At 36.1% G+C, this 17,752-nt stretch overlaps 1 protein-coding gene across 1 annotated transcript in view; it reads right to left on the bottom strand.

Moving 5' to 3' along the window:
- Positions 1-17,752, bottom strand: part of IL1RAPL2 (interleukin 1 receptor accessory protein like 2) — a 662,085-nt gene that overhangs the window by 277,886 nt on the left and 366,447 nt on the right. Inside the window, exon 6 of the mRNA XM_063660227.1 lies at positions 3,816-3,890. Coding sequence (XP_063516297.1) covers positions 3,816-3,890 — 75 coding nt within the window. The remainder of the gene's footprint in view (positions 1-3,815; positions 3,891-17,752) is intronic.

Below are 17,752 nucleotides of genomic sequence, written 5' to 3'. Positions count from 1 at the left end.
TGTGTCCCGACGGCCAACCCAGATTCAATGGGAGAAGAATGACAAGTCAAGTTTAGATATTAGGAGTAGCCAAAAATCTATGGCCAGCTTTAATCTACCATGATGTTGTCTAAAATTTTAAGTAATGGGATTTGGGAAACCCAAAGTTGATAATGTGTTTAGCCATATGGATTGGATTTTTGTATTTCTTGGCAGCTCTAATTTTAGTTCTAGCTTGAGGATGTCCAGAATTGAATGTGTTTGATAAACTTCAGAAACTGAAGTAAAACAATTTCCAGTTTTCATTACCTTACTGAATTCTTCAAGTTTTCCAGACATAGACAGAGATATCCAATAATTCCAGTTATCTTTCTCTATCTCTTTTTTACACATGGTGTTTTCTAATGTCTCGTGATTCTGACTGCAGAACTCCCACGCACACGGAGGAGCTCTTTGATATTTATAGTGCTCATAATGTCATCTGACTATTGAGGTATAAGAGCAACTTACAAAAGGATTTCCAATTGTGAATAAATGGTACTAAATAAATCCGTGAAAGAGTTAAAATCACTTAAAATTAATCAGTCATGTGCTCCTTGAAACATCAAAGATCTGGTTTGACTGATTTTGCTTTTCTTTCTCTGAATTATATGGTTGTTTACATCTCAGAGTAACAGCCTTTCTGGGATGAAAAATAAGCAGGTCTCCATCTTTCTCTCAATAAAGTTGTCTCCAATTGTGTTACAAACTAAAACCTGAAAAGTTCAGCCTTACATCTAATGTAAATTGGAAGTAAATTATTTTAGTAATCTTATAGGATGGTAGTATTTGGTAGGGTATTTTGGCATATATATCTATGTTAGAATACAGGTTTATACAAAGTGCACATCTTGTAGATGTCCTGAACAGTACATACAGGTGTTGCACCCAGTGAATCTGAATGGAATGTATCTTCTACAATGGTCCTTCTCCTTGCTTTAGATCAATACTTTTCAAACTTTGCTGTGGTGTGCCTAATAGCAGAGGAGAGTACAAAAGGTATTCCTTCAGGGACCAAAAACATAAAATTTACTCACATTTTGTGTATCTTATCAAGTACTTTTTTTTTTTTTTTGAGATGGAGTCTCGCTCTGTCACCCAGGCTGGAGTGCAGTGGCATGATCTCAGCTCACTGCAAGCTCCACCTCCGGGGTTCACACCATTCTCCTGCCTCAGCCTCCCAAGTAGCTGGGAATACAGGTGCCTACCACCATGCCTGGCTACTTTTTTGTACTTTTAGTAGAGACGGGGTTTCACCATGTTAATCAGGATGGTCTCGATCTCCTGACCTTGTGATCTGCCCTCGGCCTCCCAAAGTGCTGGGATTACAAGCGTGAGCCACTGGGCCTGGGCTTACCATGTACATTTTATCATGCAAATGTTGCTTTCTACATATAGATAGATAGATGGATAGATAGATAGAGAGATAGATAGATAGATAGATAGATAGAGATATATAGATATATATGTGGATAAATTGTTTTCATTTGGTATGAAAACAATTTATCCACTTGAATTTCCATGTAAACTAATGATACGAGACCATCATATGGCTCCATGTAACCCCTGGAACCACAAAGTTCCCTTGGAATATTTTTATCCCAGTTCAAGGTAGAGCAACGTAAGTAAAATGTATCATACAGTCAGTAAGGGTATCAGCATATCTAGATTTGGCCCTAACAAAATATAATGACTGCAAAACAATACAGGGGACATAAGAAGAGCCACAGTCTAATACTTCATTATTTCCAAATATTTACCATTTGCACAGTCCACTCTTGACAACACGTTTATTAATTTCTTTTTGTTTTGTTTAAAATGCTTAACTTTGGTACTCACATTGCTAGGCTTATTTAAAAACTACTATTTGCTATATTTCATTTTGGAAAAGTGAACATTAGGAATATAATTTTCTGTCTCTTATTTTCAAGATATAAATAAGCTTCCAACAATCCCAATTGAATTATAAAGATCAAAAGTTGAGTCAAAACTTCCAAAAACTACAAGGAGATATCATCTCACCCTAGTTAAAATGGCTTTCATCCAAAAGAGAGGCAATAACAAATGCTGGAGAGGATATGGAGCAAAGGGAACCCAAATGTCCACTGTTAGTGGGAATGTAAATTAGTACAACCACTGTGGAGAATGGTTTGGAGGTTCCTCAGTAAACTAAAAATAGAGCTACCATATGATCCAGCAATCCCACAGCTAGGCATATACCCAAAAGAAAGGAAATCATTATATCAAAGAGACATCTGTACTCCCATGTTTATTACAGCACTATTCACAACAGCCAAGATTTGGAAGCAACCTAAGTGTCCATCAACAGACAGACGGATAAAGAAAATGTGGTACATATACACAATGGAATACTATTCAGTCATAAAAAAGAATGAGATCCAGTGATTTGCAACAACATGGATGAAACTGGAGGCCATTACATTAAGTGAAATGAACCATGCACAGAAAGACGAATTTCACATGTTCTCACTTATTTTGGGGAACTAAAAAATTAAAACAATTGAACTCATGGAGATAGAGAGTAGAATGATAGCTATCAGAGGCTAGGAAGGGTTTTGGGTGTGGTGGAAGTAGGAATGGTTAATGGGCATGCAAATATACTTAGAATAAGTAAGATCTAGTATTTGATAGCACAACAGGGTGACTACAGTCAACAATAATTTATTGTACATCTTAAAATAACTAAAATATTATAACCGGACTGTTTGTAACAAAAAGAAAGAATAAATGTTTGAGGTGATGGACACCCCATTTTCCCTGATGTGATTATTATACATTGTATACCTGTGTCAAAATATTTCATGTACTCTATAAATATACACACCTACTAGGTACCCACAATAATTAAAAATTAAACAAAAACAAAAACCTTTCTAAGTGAGTGAAAATTGGGATCAATTTGTCTTCCCTAGCTGTATAATGGATATAGACCACAATGGTCACAAATATCAATAAATCATATATTCAGTGTAAGCCCAATACATTTCAAGCATATTTACTCAGTTCTCTTGTGGTTCTTCTGTTTAGAATTGAAGAAATTTAGAATACTAGAATGAAATCCAAGACAGATGAAATCTTGCAAATGTTAAAGGGCATGATTTAAATTAAAGGCCACAATTTGAAAGAGATCCTAGCAGGCCTCTGAGTTTTTAGCTTACAGTACTTAAAATTACAAGGATTAGCAGTAGGAGCTCTAAAAAGAGGTGTAACACCTTGTGTTCTTATTTGAGTGTGTAAAAGGACAGTAGCACTCATAAGTCAACTTGTCACTTTTCCCAACATCATATGATTCATAAATATTCACGATCCCAACCTAAAAACAAGTTTTAAATGGCCCTGGATTGTGATATTGAAAATAATATTATCAAATCATTTTAAAGGCGAAACCGAAGGCCTGTATTTTATTTTAAGAAGTGCTTGGTCTCCAGGAGTTAATGCTGTCCAAATAAAAATTTTGGCTGACATGTATGAAAAGTTTTCTGTACCAATCACCAATGTAAGACACTCATGAATCTATCAATCATAGAATTAAAAAGCTCTGTCATACAGCACACTTAATACCCAGTGTAACTAATTAGTATTACCATTTTTTGATGCAATACAAACTCATTTCCTTAAACTGCTATTGCACTGAACTCCAGGGTTATAAATGAGCAGAACACAAATTGATTTGCATGTAATAACAGTGGCAATAAACCTTTCCTGGTTCATGCCATTTTCCCCATCTGTTAAAAGAGGGCAAGTTTAGGAAGTGTTATTCCAAGGAGGGGACTTACCCAGCTGGACATCTATAACACTTGGCTGATTCTCCATGGGGAACAATGGCTTGGGAGGCTTGTCTGTCAGTAAAGCTAGAAGAGAAAATGAAAGAAAGTAATGGAAAAATTGAGATAAATTACAGGATGAGAAAGATTCTGTCATGTATGATATTTAATGTTTGTAGACTTGATGGTGTGTAAACATTTATTAGACAGTGTTCCTACTTCCTACTTGGGTTGTTACTCTATCCATACAATATCTATTTCCCAGCACATTTAGAGCACCATTGATTCACTGTAAATAGGCCATTTTGACAACTACATTTTCCAACAAGGTGAAACAAACGGACTATTTTGGGTGGTTTTTATACATTTGTAAGTATAAAGAAATATATATTTTAAAAGTATAATTGAGAAATAGTAAATCCTCATATATACTTTGTAGTGGTATTCTCAATGAAATATTACCCTAACGGACATTTTTAGTGACATGAATCTTCTAAACCTCTGAATTATCCCCCACTCTCCACTGCAACCTCCAAAACAATATAATAAAGCAATGATATCTTCATTAGGATAATTGATCAAAAATACCAATTAAGCATCTTTTGTACTCCAAGTCTTGTGCTAGGCACTAAAGGGAAAGAAAGTAGTCTTTATCTTTGCCCTCAATTTATAATACAGGACTACGAACACAGGACTAGCACACCATAATAGAGAATGGAACATAGAATATAGCATTTGAGCTATAAGGCTATATATAGGTGGTAAAGAAATGGAGAAAGGAGAGGTCAATATTTGCTGGAAGGTTTGGGGAAAGTTTTATGAAGAGAATGGATCTCCATACAAAACTTAAGGGATGAAGAAGAATTGGAAAGTAAAGAAGAAAAGATTCTCAGAAGATTCTCAAAAAGATTTTCAAAAGATTATCAGGAAAGATTAACAACATAAACCAAGGCACAAGAGTAGAACTTCACAAGCATAATATGCTTCGAGGAAAATGAGCCTGATGAGAAGGGGTTTTGTGAGCAACATGAATTAAAAATGAAACTAGATAGATTGGATGGGGCTGAATTCTGGAGGACTGTGAGTAACAGGCAGAGGAATTTGGACATGATGTTCTAGGCTGGAGTGTCATTGTAGATCTTGAAACAAAAAATGACTCAAAGGAAGTGATGTCCAATGATGATTGGCTTGGTATGTGGAATGGGCTGAGAGAAAAACAAAAAACTAAGAGGTTGAGGAAACAATGCTGCAGTGTGTGGGGATGGGTGGTGGTGAGCAGCCACACCAGGCTGGAGTTTGGGGAATTTTTTTTTTTTTAATGAGAGGACAAATCTGAGAGGCACCTGGAAGAAAGAAATGAGAGGACTCAGCATGTAGCTACATAATGTCATGTGTATTGTTGTCATAAAACAACCCTTATATCAAACTATTGTTTATATCCTGAATTCCCTTTAACTGATTCTGTATTTATGTCTTGCTTCAAGTATCCAACTGGACTCTTACCTACTAAAAAGAAATGTTTTATACTTCTTTATAATTCACAGGAGGAATAGCATAGGATTGTGCTATAATGATTAAGCCACCATTAATTGACTAGCTTAGGAATTCCCTGCCAACATGAGAGAAGATCTCATACTATTTGCAGAATATTTAGAAGAGAAAGAGAGAAATAAAAGTTGATTACAGGACAGGTAAGGTTAGGGAACTATACAAATTTGGAGAGATTCCCAAAATAGTTGTTGATAATAAACAAATGCACCAGAAATATACTTAGGAAAGAGCTTTTTGGCACATTAGCTTTCTCTTCCTAATACCTGAGCCGCCTGAAGTGGGAAAATTTTAGTGAATTAATTGCCTTCATTTTTCCAACACATCATTCAAGATGACATACAATATGCATTGTCCTTATGGAATTGAACATCATTTTTGTTTTGACTTTGGCATAATTTAGACCTACTAATAAAATGTCTAGTCTTCATTTCATAAATACTACAGTTACTCTTAATAATCTGATTTTTAAATATTATTAGAAACATGAGGGATCTACTTTAAACAAAATGTATATGTTTGAATTTAAAATCCAGTTATATCAGATTTTCAATTTTGTTGTAGTTTGCTATTATTTGTAATAGTAAAATATTGGAAACAACCTCAATTTCTAATGGTAGGAGCCTTGTTACAATTGTGGTGATTTCATATAATGACATATTGTGATACTGCTGTTTAAAAGAATTAGGTAAATCTGTAGATTAGATATGAAAATATTTCCAAGACATACAGTTTAATGAAAAAAACAAGGTCCCAAATAGTATGCGCAGCATGCTATTTTGAGTATAAAACATACATATGCATATATAAATGTTTGTATACGTATGAAATATTTCTAGATGGATACATGTGCAATTGGTAACAGTGGTGTCCTCTGAAGAGAGGGAGTGGATGGCTGAGTAACTGTGGTGGGTAAGGAAAGGGTGTCATGGGCAGGCAGAAGGAAGATTTAATCTTCACTATATGCCTTTATATTTTGAACCATCCCCATATGCTATGTATTCAAAACATAAATAAAATTAAAATTAAATCCAGCCATTTTTCATTTTATTAATAAAAAACCCATTTTGATTTCTTTATAGAATTATTGTCAATTTACCTTACACATCCAAATTATAGACATTTAGCTTGCTGGAAACTATTCTTCGGCAATCTTATTTTAAAATATTTCCTTCTTCCAAATGAATTAACTGGAATGTGATAGGTGGGAAGCAATTGTAAGGAATGTATTTCATGTACGGAAATGACAATCTTGCTCTGCTTTCAGCAGGATGAGTTTGGGGTCATTGTTTTCCCCTTCCCTTATCTTCTGCCATGGACTATGGATGTATTTACCCTAATTTTATTATTGTTAAATATCAATTGCTGAAGTGACATTCACTAATATTAATGATAATTTTAGGTGTCCTACATTTATAGGTGGTTCATAAGTTTCAAAGTGCTTTCAGATACATTAGCTCATATTATCTTCATGATGACCTTGTAAGGTAAAGAAGACAGTTACAAATGTGGCCAATTTAGATATGAAGTTAAATGAAGCTTATATTGTCTTATTTGGTGTCCCCTTGTGACCAAAAGCCCCCACCTGCAGGATGAATAGGAAAACAGGATGTAAGTTGTAGGCAGTAGACAGGTAAAGAGATCAGTACTGAGTCAGTGGTTTTAGCCTCTTTGACTCCACAATAATTACACTAGGGTTCCTAGTCCAATGGGAATGGCTTTGTGGCTAACAGCCAGTTGAAACATGATCCCTGTAGGACACCCCACACATATACACCTTTTCCCCCTAAACCCGTGAATGGAAAGAGATGAACTGGCACTTAACCCAGCACATCTCAATGGGATATAAGGCTATGGTGCCTCTTTAAATTCCAATATCATGTTTAGGCCTGAGAATTGCTAAGAAGTGCAGAACATTTGTGATGATAAAGCAGCAACTGCAGCAGTTCATCTGGATCCTGACCACCAGCCCAGAGACAAATCTATCAGCACCTTGCATAATTATAGCATTTGCAGATTAGCTAGAGTGCATGCTGCCACAGGCAGGCAAGCTCATTTCTTGTTTATTTTTATTTTTAAATCTCATCTGAAACTCAGTTACTAATTGTGAAAGGAAAGAAAGAACTGTCAATACCAAGTCCCCTAAACAACAGTGCAGAGATTTACAATTTTATTAGGAATCTTATCCTGGACCTTAAGGGGGACTAATTGGGGTCTGAGCTAATCTTTGAATTTGCTGCTTAAGCTTCATGCTTTGATTGAAAGAATGGGAGCAAAGGATACATTTTGTTACTAACGTTTCAATGTACAATTTCTCCAATGCACTTTCCTCAGTAGCTGCTTATATTTATTTATCCTTAAATATAATTGCTCTACTGTGTATACCATGACACTAGTCTTAAGGTGTTAGTGAAGCTACTACTATTACTGCCTTCTTCTTCCTAAAACTAGGTTTTATATGTTTGACACTAACTTTCCTGAGAAGAATGCTCAAAATAACTTTTTCTTTTCCATGATAGGCAATGATTTTATCTATATGTACAACCAGATCAACCGGTTTGACTGAAATGATTGGTCAATTTCCATGAACTTAGTATAAAAAATAAGTAGACTCATTTGTTTAATTGAATAAATGAATTTGACAACATTGCCCAAGTGTTACCTACTGTTATGACAATTTTCATTGTCCTCTTTTGTTACTGACTTACCTGTTTAATTAGGGTGGCCAGAAAGACCAAGTGGGAGGGAGTAGAAGGACAGAAACTCATTAATTTCTGTGAATGAAGCTATTTTGGAATTTGTGTGTTATGGTCAATGAAATGGATCCTCCCAAATCCATTCAGCATACTAGCACTAAAATCACATTCTAAAATCACTATTTTTGTCATAACATTTAACCATTCAAAACCTACCAATGTTTCCTACATTTACAGGAGGATAAACTCTGAACTTGTCACCTGGGAACATAAAGGCAGCCATAGTCTAGCCTTAATAACTTTCCTATTTTATGTTATGTTATGTTATGTTATGTTATTTTATTTTATTTTTTGAGATGTAGTTTCACTCTTGTTGCCCAGGCTGGAGTGCAATGGCAGAATCTCAGCTCACCTCAACCTCCGCCTCCTGGGTTGAAGCGATTCTCCTGCCTCAGCCTCCCGAGTAGCTGGGATTACAGGCATGCACCACCATGCCCGGCTAATTTTGTATTTTTAGTAGAGACAGGGTTTCTCCATGTTGGTCAGGCTGGTCTCGAACTCTCGACCTCAGGTGATCCACCCGCCTTGGCCTTCCAAAGTGCTGGGATTACAGGTGTGAGCCAGGGTGCCCAGCCTTTCCTGCCTTTTTACCCACCTATCTTCTATTTTATTGATGCTATAGACAAGTTACTTTCCTCATTCACATTGCATTAATTTCCAACTATGCATCTTGGCTTAAAGTCTTCCTCTAAGTTTGGTAACAAATAAAAACAGCTACCATAGTTATGATTTACTTAATATCTACTGTTCTAGGCTGTTTCAAGACATTTTATATTACATTTTACAAATAACTTGCCCAAAGTCAAGCAGCTTATTCTTGAATCTAAAGAAGGGACCTGAATTGAGTTCTGCCTGATTTTACCAGGCCCACAACACTCTAAGACCTCTCCCTTTCTTTTTTTCATCCCAAGTCCTAGCTATCCTCCAAAAACTTGTTTAAATCTTGAATCCTCCAGAAAGCCTTCCTTAATAAAAGCCCAAGTTAATCTTTCTCCTCTCTTAAATCCTAAAGCATTTACTACTCCTTTGAACCACCCATTTGGTTCATGATATGTACTACTTTGAATACAAATTAAACCTCACATTACATGGGTATGTCTTGTCTTGCTAACTATATTTTTAAGCTCCCGGAGGATAAAAATCATGTCTCATATAATCCAGCAAAGAAGATAGTATGTGACATTGGGGGAACAAATAAACACAATCTCCAAATTAACTTCCCGGTGACATTCTTTCTCTAAAAAAGTGTGCTTCCCATAGCATTCTTAGATGGCAAGGAACAGAATCAAACTTTTGCTAATTAAAGCCAAAAGGGAATTTATCAGAAGTATATCTCAAGGATGCCCAGGAAGTTTGGGGAACTAGGTTTAATAACAGAAAAGAAACCAGGCCAGGTCTAGATACGCAAGCAAAAGAGACTACACAATAATTTCATCCTGACCCCCTCATCGAATTGAACTGGTTTGTTGTTGGTTTTTTTTAATATGTTTTCTTTTATTGTGTTGTATCTTGGTTAAATTTTTTGTCCTTGTATCACTTTGATCAAGATTCAAAATCCCAGAACGACAGGCTGAATGAACAAGTTTCGAGCTCAAGGCCTAGGAAAGATTGTATGCAAATCATGAAGAAAAGAAGAATCTCCTAAAAGCAGGTTTTTTCAACCTCAGCGAGATAACATTCACTAACAGCAAATTCTTTGTTGTAGGTGACTGTCCCATGCATTGTTGGATGTTTAGCAGCTTCCCTGGCCTCTACCCAAAGATGCCAGTAGGACCTTCCCCCAGTTGTGAAACTAGAAATGTCTCAAGATATTGGCAAAATGTAATGAGGGGAATAACATTGCACCTGCTTAATAACCACTGTCCTAAAGAAAACTTAGGTTGTGTTAGAAAAACAAATAAATACTAGATGGCCAAAGGTAACACACAATACCATCTCATTGCCCAACTCCAGGGGCACACTTAAATCAGTTTCCATGTGAATGGCATTCCTGGGAGCATATAATATTAATGGGATGCCCTGAAGTTGTGCAAAGAAGTGACATTGATCACACACATCCATTAATAAAACACAATTTTATTAATTAAAACAATAATATTTTATGCCAAATACTTCTCAAGTTCTGAAATAGTCACTGGATTTTGTCAATGGGTAGCAACCGTTCCATGGGCTCTTTCCTCTTCCAAATCACCTAAGCTCATGAGCTAATTCCAAAAGAGAGCAATAGCAGCCTTATGGCTCTTTGTCCGAAAGTGCCCAGATGTACAAGTATTACAGATTGCCTATTGTTCTGAGGGAACTGAGGATTTTGGGAAGAAAGACTTGGGAATAGCTTTCATGTGAGAAGACAAAATGGAGGTCCTTACTGAGCAAATCAGATTTAGGGAGAGCCAGATATCCTGTGAATACCTTAAAAATTTCCTGTAATCATGAATGGAGATTTGCCAAGCTTAGCCTAAGTAGTTGACTAGTTTGAAGATTTCATAAATCGAACACAGAATGAATGCAGAAATTGCTGAGCTCTGAACACATCATAAGTACTATTATTCTTTGGAATATATGGCATTTTTTTATTGTGATTAGCTGATAATTGCTTGAGGCAAGGAATATCTCAATTAACTACATAGTCTTCCTAATCCTGTATTATGATGTACACAATTTACTGGCCACTTAATCTAAAGCTACATATGATAAAAATATTTTATTTCTAGAATTAGCAGGCCGAGAGTCCCGTAATTTAGATGATTATCCAGGAAAAAGTACAGAATAATCATGATTATTCAATATCATCCTTAATGTTCCAAACCTGTAAATTCAAGCAGCAGCAGCCTTGGTTACAATATATCTCCTTTGCCCTAATATTCCTAATTTTGTGATCTCTATTTTAGAGAAATTTCTTCTCCATCCTGCTTTTAGGCACACAAAGTTGTGACTCTCTGATCAAAGCCTGCTGCAAAAAAGCATCTGCCATTTAAACCTTAATATGAACTTAAGACACTTGTACCTTCTCTCATAAGGCTAGCTGCTTTTGAAGGATTGTCTCTAAATGTGGAATGAAAGGCTTTACTGCATTGTAGTCACACATTGGGCACCAGGGCCCCTTTCTTGACTTACTATCTTCACATTGATGTTAGCCAACAAACAGGGTGGCCCTTCTGCAGAAGCCGATGAAGACAAATAAAGCTGTTTTCCTCAAGATTCTAACCAGCATTACTATGAGTGAATCTTCTAGTTCATAATAACATCTAAGGAAAAAGAGCTGAGGCATATGTTAAATAAAAAAATCAATGTTCATTAAAAATCAATCTTTCCTTTTATTTCAGCTTGTTATTACTTCCATCAACTAACCACTGTAGCAATTAATCTTTTATAATTATTTTCTCTACCAAAATTATAATATTGTCTGTCTTATTTGTAACAGGAGGAAACAGATCAGCATGGACTGTTTATTAACTCAATCTAGAGAGAAGATATATTCTCTAGGTGTCCCAGCTATAATAGAAAATTTGTGATAGGCTCACAACAAAAAACAGAACCAGTGATCCCCAGAATTATTTGAAAATTTGTTTTCAAATCACTGATGGCTCCAACTTCAGATACTTTTACATGTATCTCCCTCATCTCCCTGCCTACTACAACCCTTTAAAAATAATTCTCTTCATTAAGTCATTGTTACTGATGACAATGGTTCATGTTCCTCACATGTATATTTGGAAGACAAAATTATTGAGAATTACTGAGAGTCAAACATATGAAAGGTTATATTCAGAGGATTACATTGCTTTTAAAACACATTCCAGTTTCACTAAAAATATCCCTGCCATTATTTAAAGTCACTGAAGTATTTGCCTTTTATTAGCATAGAACTTAAAGTCAGTTATCGTCTTTAACAAATAAGTGATCCTTTACCAAATAGAGGTTAAACTGCTGGGAAAGTGCTAGGCAACTTACCTGGCCATTGCCCCTGCAAAGCTTAGGGCCTCCCTAGCAACTGGCTGAGAGCCTGTGTCCTGCCTTGCAATTCAGTGGATGTGCCCTGAGGGCAGTGAATGGTCAGGGCTGCTGTGAAGTTGCCCTGAGTTGCCCTTTTCTCTAGATCCCACATTTATTTCCACTAATATTTGAGTTTTGAGCAGTGCATGAGCTTTGGGAAAGCTTAAGCATAAGGCAGGGCAATTTCTTCTCAATGCCATTTGACACAAGGCCCTTCTCTGGAGGGAAGAATGTTTATTCAGCACAAATCTGCCCAGACATAAAGCAACTTCTTCAAACTTGAAAAGAAAACAACCTTGGGGGAAATGGAAACTTAAACAGTGGTTATGATGGTAGTTTTTTTTTTTTTCTTCACAGTTCCTGCTTTTTCTTCACTGTTGCCTTTTTTCCCTCAAGTAAGATTTTTCTTTCTCTCTCTAAAATAGTACTCCCTGGACCCTTATATTGTTGATGTCAAACAAATTCCATATATAGTTATTATCAAAGAAATTTCACAAGATAGTATACTTCCAGGTTTCACACAGAACTTGGGATATAGTTAGTATTAAAATAAGTATGAAAGGTTAAACATGGGAGATGGGTGAATTTTTACCTTGCTTAAAGATCATCATTTGGCTCTGTGATGACTGATCTGTCAGGATCTATAAATTTGGCCTAGATAGTGATGTCTAAAAATATAATATGATACCCAAGGATGGATAATTTTAGAGCTAGACAAACCCTTAGAGATCTAATTCATCTGGCTGTTTTGACAGATGAAGAAACTGAAAGGCAGAAAAGGAGGAATGTACTTAACATCATACTGAAAATTAATAATAAAACAGAAGACCCAAACCCAAGTTTCTTGAATTAAAAGTTCAATATTCTTGCTACTGCACCATGGCTAACATTGATTAAGCAGGGATTTCATGCCAAGCACTTTTACATTTATTCTCTCATTAAATCTTCATGACAATGTATAAAGTAGGTCCTACTATTATCAACATTTGACAGATGAGAAAACTGAGGCTCAATGAGTTTAAATTATTTGTCCAAAGTCATATTGCTGGTAAATACATTTTGGGTCCAAGATTCAACCAAAGTCTATCTCACCCTTGAGTCCAAGGTCATAGCCACTACTCTATACTGTCATATTTCTTCCGTGTTTTTTTAATTTAAGACTTTTTTTGTGTGTGTGTTCAAAATACATCCAAAATATCTCCGTATAAGCATCACCAAAAAATAAAAATAAAAATAAAAAATAAAAAGGAAAGAAAGAAAGAAACCTAAACACGTCACTAAACTGATGAGCTTTGGGGATTAATTGACTGAGTACTTCCTTTAGCTGTATCCACAAAATTCCACAGGTCAAAGAATGGGATGAAAATTCGATTTTGGATTACCTGATGTAATTCATTCTTATAATCAGTTAACAAATGTTTGTAGTTCTATTATAGAAAGGTACTCTACCAAATAGTGTGTATATCTTCGTTGGGGGCAGTAAAGTATAAATTTGAAGAATACACAGAGTCAAATCAAAAGGCTTAATCTAGTAGAAGAAATGGAGATATAAAATGGCTGTAGTAAGTGACAAAAAGTGGTAATTGACTGTTTTAACTTTTATTGCTGCTGGTAAGCTATCACACACTTAGTAGTTTAAAACAACATATTTACTATTATCTTACTGTTTGGGAAGTGAGAAGTCTAGTGTGGGTCTCACTGGATTAAAATTAAGGTGTCAGCAGGGCTGCATACCTTTCTGGAGGCCCTGGGAGAAAATCAATTCCTTTTCCTTTTCTATCTTCTAGAGTCTGTCTGCATTCATTGGTGCTTGGCCATTTTTCATCTTCAAAGCCAGCAAGGGCAGGTTGAATCATTGTGTCATTATATTATTCTTTATTTTCTACCTACCCCTTCTATTTTTAAGGAAACCTGTGATTTCATTGAGCTCACCTGGATAATCCATGATGCTTTCCCTATTTTGAGGTCAGGGGATTAGCAACCATAATTCCACTTACAACCTTAATTTGACTTTGCTATAGAACCTACCATATTCCTAACAGATTAGATTATGGACATCTTTGGGGTGGAGGGCATTATTCTGCCTACTACCATGCCACAAGAAGTAAACAAAATATAGATAAAATTTAAAGAAGCAGAATATGACATTGTGGCTGTCATATGGAATAACATATATTGTCTGTATTGTATTTTTATGAAAATAACTTTTTTACTGGTCTCATTTCAGCCAAATCAGTTTTTGAACATAATCTTTGCATTTCAAACCAAAGTTCATGAAGGCAATTATTTGACTAGATTGGGCAGGTATTGATATTTCGGTTTTCAGTCTAATGGTTTATTTACTTATGGTTGTCAAACTAATTAGGCATTCATAACTTGTTAACATGATGTTTTGCAATACAAAAGAATAAGGAAAAGCAAAATATCACTTAAGTTCAGTTGTTTGGATGTGTTAACAGTCCGTAATGAGGATGACAACCGGATATTAAATAAGCATTTTTTTAAAAATCAAAAGTTTCATGACAGGGATAATTTTCTAATTCACAGAATATTTGTTTGGTAAACATTATTTGTGATGTGATATTTAGAGCTCAGGAAGAAGAGAACCATTCTAACATAAAGACTTACTTAGTTTGGGATCTGAGGTAGAAAATAAAGTGTCAGTCACAAGGCATTATCACTTTATCCTCCTCCACGTCCGCTTTACATTACCAGAGAACTTTCCATGATTGTGAATAACCTATTTGTTTACATGACAACAAGCCAAATGCATGGTCATCAAAAATCTATAAAGTGCAGGGTGTTACTTCTACTTTGCAGATGAGGAAACTGAGATTCAGACAGGTTAATTTACTCTCCTAAGGACTAACCTCTGGCTACTAAGAGCCAGAACCAAAATATAAATCCTAATTTCCTGACTCCTATTCTGTAGTCTCCCAGTCTCATTTAATCCTCACAACATTCCTATGAGATGAGTACCACTATTTCCATTTTTTGTTGTTGTGGTTGAGGAAATTAAAGGTCAAAGGGGTTAGGTCACTTGACCAAGGTTACCTTGCTAGCAAAGATGGCAGAGCTATCATTCAAATCTATGTCTGTTTGGCTTTAAAGCTGAGATCTTCCCCCAGAATCATTCAAGGATGAATATGTAATAATATTTCAAATGAACTCAATCATACTAGAGCAGTCTCTGAAAATAAAGTAGTTTTACTTTCCATTTCCATCACTGAAGTCAGGACCTGGCTCTTAGAAATCTTGATTAATTTCCCACATGATGGCAGCTCTCTGGGAGGTTTCCAAGCTTGTTCCCTGTCTTCATAACACTGATGAGAACTAATTTAATTAATCAAATATAAGTTGATGATCTATGACGTTGAAATTGATTTTCAAATGGAGCCAATTATGACTGCTCACAGTTTCAAGGAAAAAATATAAGCTAGGTGATTTCAAGGTGTGATTATTGGATACAGAAGAATTGAGAAAGGAAAAAAATTAACTGAATTTACAAAGCACTTTCTGTTTCCCATGATTATCTCATTAAGTCCAACTCGGAGGCTAGGAAAGCAAGAATTGTTGTCTCCAGAAACCGTGATAGGAAATCTTGGGAATTTTTCAAAGTAGGATCCAAATCTCATGAAAAAGGGTGACTTGCCTTTTTGAATCAACTTTTTGAGTAAACTTGCCAGTTAACTGTGGAGTTTTGATGGCCCCATTTTCTCTGATAGAAGAAGCATTTATTCAGCTGTGATTATCATTCATCTCCTGATATAACTTTGTCAAGAAATTGGGTTCATTGTTCAAAGGATATCCTGACCCTCTAAATAATACATCTTTGAAATACCATAAGGCAAGCTAATTCTTTGACAGGGGAATCAAATTCCACCATAGTGTTCTCTGTACTGGTTTAAATGAAGCAGCTTCCAAGTATAGTCTAATTCACCTAAGGGTCTGTACCACCACCACCCCTCCATCCCACCCCTCACTTCCCCAACCTCATCCCATTATTCCCTAGTTTGGACTGACACTTCCTCTGCAGAACATTCAAGTACAGATGGAAACCCAGGTGTGAAAACTGCTCTGACCTTATGACAAATTGATCTAGTGTCACTGGATGTTTCTACAGCAAATATGCACTTTCTCTGAGAGTATCTTTAGTCAAAAAGTGGTCAGGTCATTTGTGAGAGAACAAAAGGCTTTTCAGGAAACTCCTGTGGGGGTTGTTACCTGAGGTTACAAATCAGGGAAAACCCTGCAAATAGATCTTGCTGCGTTAGGTGACTCAGTGTCTACTGCTATGCTTTTAACATGAAGGCTAGTTAATTGTCTGACCAAAACCCAACCCTTTAGGATCTTTGTCTACGGGCTAATGACCCATTAGTGCTTTAGTATTAGCCTGACAGCCAGTGCTCAGTAGTATATATCCATTTAATCTCAGAGAGCTTGGGAAAAATAAAAAATAAAAAAAGGCACTGCGTAGTACGTGAGAAAAGAATTCAGTTCCTGGGACAGCAGAAGCTCCTCATCCCCACCTGTCTTATGTGTATCTAGACCTTGGAAATGTCTGTGATGTTTATTAGCATCAGGCTGATCTCAGTCTAATTCAGAGCAAATGGTTGCTTATGTTTATTATTTTATAGGAAAAGCCTTTCTCAACTTTTGAAAACATCTGTCACCCACTATCTAGATCACAGAACTCTAAGATGTTGTAGTTGAAAGCATAGGTTCTGTGTTAACACCTGAGTCCTAGTTCTGGCTCTAGCACTTACTTTGTGACCTTGGTCATGATTCCTAAGCTCCTCTCGGACTCCATTTCCTTGATGCATAACTGTGGATAATAATAGTACCCATTTTTTAGGATTATTATGAGGATCAAATAAGATCATGCTTCTAAAGTGCTAGGCAGAGGCCTGGTACATAGTTTAGTTCTCAATAAATGGTAGCAAATATTGATTTGCCAATTAAAGAGAACATCGAGCTGTATATTCTCCTAGGGATGGATCCCAATTAATTACCCCACAGTAAATGAATGGCTGTAAATATTTAGGTTGGTGCAAAAGTAATTTGGCAATAACTTTCGCACCAACCTAATAGGCACACCAATGACAGGAAGGTTGAAAGGACAAGGGCCAGGTACCGAAGGGAAGAAGTGAAAGTAGGGTTGATAGAGATACAGAGCATCAGGATCACCAAAGCAAGACTCACTCACTTCAAAAATTCGATTCTCCAATACCACGTGCTATCACAGTACTTGTACAAATAGATCCAGATCTAAAACTCACATAGCCAGCTTCTGCCTTGGAAAGAGGATCACATATTCTCCACAAGCTTCAAAATCATCTATAATAATGCATAAAAAATGGATTGAGCTGGCAAGTATATTTCCATAGTGTCTGTGTGGATAACACACTCAGCATAAGTCACTGATTTTATTGACTCCCCCTAACCTATGCAAAGCCAAAAAGGAAATTAAGCTGGGTGGCTGGGTTTTCAGCCTGATGTCAATTTTGCTGCAAAGCAAACAGGCAAGTTACTGGCAAAATAATAGAAGCCACTTCATCAGCCTTATGAAATTTCTTCCACAGACTAGATAGTCAAAAAGCAACTTACGACCCATTTGGTTTATCTCTGAGCTCTGAGCTAGAACTTAAGATG

The sequence above is a fragment of the Pongo pygmaeus genome, chromosome X, assembly GCF_028885625.2.
Source record: "Pongo pygmaeus isolate AG05252 chromosome X, NHGRI_mPonPyg2-v2.0_pri, whole genome shotgun sequence".
Classification (NCBI taxonomy): Eukaryota; Metazoa; Chordata; class Mammalia; order Primates; family Hominidae; genus Pongo; species Pongo pygmaeus.
This window is presented reverse-complemented; position numbering and strand designations above follow the sequence as displayed.